Source organism: Nannospalax galili, unplaced genomic scaffold, assembly GCF_000622305.1.
Source record: "Nannospalax galili isolate Female #2095 unplaced genomic scaffold, S.galili_v1.0 scaffold666, whole genome shotgun sequence".
Classification (NCBI taxonomy): domain Eukaryota; kingdom Metazoa; phylum Chordata; class Mammalia; order Rodentia; family Spalacidae; genus Nannospalax; species Nannospalax galili.
Window position 1 is genome coordinate 261,454 of NW_008356473.1, and position 4,250 is coordinate 265,703.

Genomic DNA, 4,250 nt, shown 5'->3' on the forward strand with positions numbered 1-4,250 from the left:
TACACTTACAAACTAAAATGTGGAGTCACATAAAATACAAGGGTGCACTAGGGTAAGTTATGGAGTATTTACACTAACCCTCCAGGCCTCATGTATTATAATGAAAGCATTCTGCTGGTGTGTTTGACTTGGGGTGGGTGTGTTTCAGAAATGTCTACAAAGGTTTAATGATGACTGTGACGACCACCTAATAATATGTATTTTAAGAACTACAAATAATAAGCAACACAATTAGTGATTGTGCATCCTTTTGACCTTCATTTGGGGGATAATTCTGCCATATGCAAAAGACACTTTTCTATATTAATTCCTAAATATAGCTTAAATTTATGGTTTGTTCTTAGCCTGATGGTACATGGGAGCCACCATTTTCTGAGGAATCTTGCATCCCAGTTTCTTGTGGGCAGCCTGAAAGTCCGGAACATGGATTTGTGGTTGGCAGCAAATACAGTTTTGAAAGCACGATTGTTTATCAATGTGACCCTGGCTACAAATTAGAGGTATGCAAACAAATTGTGTTGTTCTGATATATTTGGGAATATTTTTAAAGATTTACTTTTACCATTTGTCTCTGTGTGTGTAAATGCCACGTGTGCACAAGTAACCACGGAGGCCAGCACAGGGTGTCAGATCCCTTGGAGTTGAAGTTCCAGGCAATTGTGAGCTTCCCAGTGTGGGTACTGGGAACCAAACTTGGAGCTTCTGGAAGAGCAGCAAGTGCCCCTAACTGCTGAACCATCTCTTCAGCTCCTGGAAGTGCACCCATGTCATGCAATGCTTGTGAAGGTCAGAAGAAGCTGTCAGAGCCCCTGGAACTAGAATTCAGGCTGTTGTTAGCCACCTTGTGGGTGTTGGGATCCAAACCCAGGTCCTCTACAAGAGTAGCCAGAGCTCTTAACCACTAAGCTGTTTCTCCAACCCCTGTTAATTTTTAATATTAGCACATTTATTTTACTAGCATTTGTCCTAAAACATCTTACTATATTTTGTTCTCTTATTTTGTAATGCTTTCCAAGAAATAGTTAAGATGACTTAGAATTTTAAAACAAAAACAAAGTATCAGCCAGGTGTGACGATCCAGTCTTGTAATCACAGCCACTCAAAGGTACAAACAGAAGGATAGCAAGTTCAGGGCTAGCCTCACAACTTATCCAGATTCAACCTCAAAATAACAGTACAAAAAAGGCTGGGGCTTTGCTGAGTATGGTGGCACATGCCTTTAATCCCAGCACTCAGCAGGCAAAGGGAGGTAAATCTCTAGGAGATCAAGGCCAGCCTGGTCTACATAGTGAGTTCCAGGCCAGCTGGGGCTACAGGGAGACCCTGTCTCAAAAAGAAAAAAATAGCTGGGCTGTAGTTCAGGCCCAGTATAAGCAAGGCTCCGAGTTAATCCCTTGTTTGAAATAAAAAAGGAAGTCTAAATTTTTTTAAGGTTAGATAAGGGAAAACGAAAGGAAGTAAGTTTTCCAAGCACAGAGATATCCTGTTAACTTCGGTCAACCTTCTAAATGTATTTTTGTTTGCTAGTAAACACTTTGTGACAAGGATATCCACCTGTCACTATGGTGCAGCACTTTGTGACAAGGATATCCATCTGTCACTATGGTGCAGCACTTTGTGACAAGGATATCCACCTGTCACTATGGTGCAGAACTTTGTGACAAGGATATCCACCTGTCACTATGGTGCAGCACTTTGTGACAAGGATATCCACCTGTCACTATGGTGCAGGGACAACAAGGATGTAATTATGTAAAGCCAGGACTTCCCAACAATGAGCTTCCAAATGCTGGCAAGTTCTTGCTTGAGGTGCCAGGTTCCGGTATGAATCCATCCTGCCTGAAACTCCTCAGAACAGTCCAAAGAAAATTCCAGCTCTATCCCTTAGACCACTCTTGGCTCTCACCTCAAAACCAAATCCACAGCCCTAAGTCTCCCTCTGGACTTTAGGCCCGAGTGATGCTGTTAATTACACTGAAAGCATTATCTTATCATCAAGCCTGTTTTAAATTACACAAGATTGTCATCTGGTTTTTCAGGAATCTCTTCTTTATTTTTATAGTGATATTTAAATACAGGTCTTGCGGAAGTATTCATTACTAAACATCTGTTAAATTTGTGTGGTGTGTCTGATTGTTTTGTAACTGTGAAATCAAAGAATTACCTTAAGAGAGGTCCATGGAGCTGGGTGTGGTGGCTCATGCCTTCAGTCCCAGGACTCAGGACCCAGAGGCAGGCAGATCTCTGTGAGTTCAAGGTCAGCCTGGTCTACATAGTGAGTTTCAGGACAGCTGGGGCTACAGGGAGGCCCTGCCTCAAAAAGACAAAAAAAAAAAGTAATAAGCTTGAACAGAAAGCCTCTTTTACTTCAGTCCCCTAGTCCTCTATCGATTTTCCCTGAGCAGTCACAGTAACCAAAGATGTCTTACGCACGGACAAGTGTGCATGAAAGCTGGAACTAGGCGTCTATAGATCTTGTTTTATTTCCTCAAAAGCTTAAGAAGATAAACATGAAAAGAAGAATAGCAAATGTAAAGACTGATTGTGACTGGAGAATAGTCCTGGTTTTGAAACTTTAGGTGTTCTTTGTGTGATAGTACTGATCCTGAAGTTTCTTAAGAAACTATTATGTACATTTTTAGAAACAAAATATACCACATACTCATAAAAATTGAAGAAGTAGATAATTTGACTTAAAAATGTTAACACCTAATGTTAACTACAAAACTGAAAGATGTATAAAAATAGCTGTTCTCATTCTGACCTACATGGTGAGTTTTGGTCAGCCATGCCTATTGATGTCACAAAAAAAATAGAGACAGAAACGTTGCAGCCTCTGGTTGGACATGCACAACTCCATTTATGAAAATCTTTTGCCCCCTCCTCAGAAAAAAAAATGACTTTAAATTTTATCAAGCTTCTAAGTCTGATTAACAGTATCAGTGACATCATGTAAAGCTACCAGCAAAAATGCTGTCTGTGGAAGCATCAACAGGACAGATTATCCAGTTTTCTAGAATCCGAAACAAATAAAGTAACAGGGAAGAAAGGAGAAAATGGAAGACTACAGACCTAGAGAGGTTTAGATTTTTAGAATATGTGATACATTGTTCTTTTCCATAGTCCTGCTACTGTGTAGGACTTTGCCTTTTTTTTCTTTTTCTTTTAATTTTTTTATGTTTTTGAGTGTTTTGCCTGCATGACGTAAGTGCACCACCTGAATGCAATGCCTGTGGAGACCACAAGAGGGAGTCAGATTCCCTAGAACTAGAGGGAGGTTATTAGCTGCCATATGCATGCAGGAAATAGAGACTAGATGCTCAACAAAAGCAACAAGCACTCTTAACCACTGAGCCATCTCTCCAGCCCCTGGGCTTTGCATTTTCAACAAGCATCCGAGATGCTGAAGGTCAAAGGCTGGGGAAAGTGCTTGGAACCAGGTCTTAACAGACTTCTGGGACAGGCTCTCTGCTCTGGTGAGTGTAGGATGCTGGGGACCTGGCCAGCTCTCCCTCAGCCTGTTTCCTGTGTTTACCCATCTTTGCTACATGACTTTGACAGCTGCAGGTAAAAGACAGAGGTGAGCATTGCCCTCTATTCATGATCCCAGTTTAACTTCGGGTAGGTATTATCCTTCACGCCTGGTATGTGCATTACTTCCAAAACCAAACAAAGCAATCAGGACATCTGATGTAAATTAAGTCATTCTACCATGCTGCCATTTGTGTGAGAGACAACTAACTTTGAAAAGCTGTTTAAATTTCAAAATGTTTACCATGGCTGCACAATTTTAGAAAAATTATATTAAAGTCAACTGAGGGATAAATCAAAATAAAGAACTCAATACTGCCAGGTGTGGTGACATACACCCTTAATCCCAGCACTCCAGAGGCAAAGGCAGGCAGATCTCTGTGAGTTTGAGGTCAGCCTGGACTACTTAGTGAGATCCAGGACAGCGGGGGATATAAGGAGACCCTGTCTCAAAAAAAAAAAAGAAAAAGAAAAACGACCTCAACACCATGATTGATAGTTTTTAAATCACTGCAAATGAATAATAAAATGGTTAGCACTAATAAAATGGTTAGCAATGCCGGGAGGGATTACTATACCAGATTTTAAGCTGTATTACAGAGCTATAGTCACAAAAACAACATGGTACAGGTATAAAAATAGACCTATAGATCAATGGAACAAAATTGAAGACCCAAATATGAGTAAATACAATTTCAGCCACCTGATATTTGACAAAG

At 40.5% G+C, this 4,250-nt stretch overlaps 1 protein-coding gene across 1 annotated transcript in view; it reads left to right on the forward strand.

Moving 5' to 3' along the window:
• Svep1 (sushi, von Willebrand factor type A, EGF and pentraxin domain containing 1) overlaps positions 1-4,250 on the forward strand; it is a 238,188-nt gene that overhangs the window by 193,712 nt on the left and 40,226 nt on the right. The window contains exon 40 of the mRNA XM_017803637.2: positions 345-500. Within this exon, the coding sequence (XP_017659126.1) occupies positions 345-500 (156 nt within the window). The remainder of the gene's footprint in view (positions 1-344; positions 501-4,250) is intronic.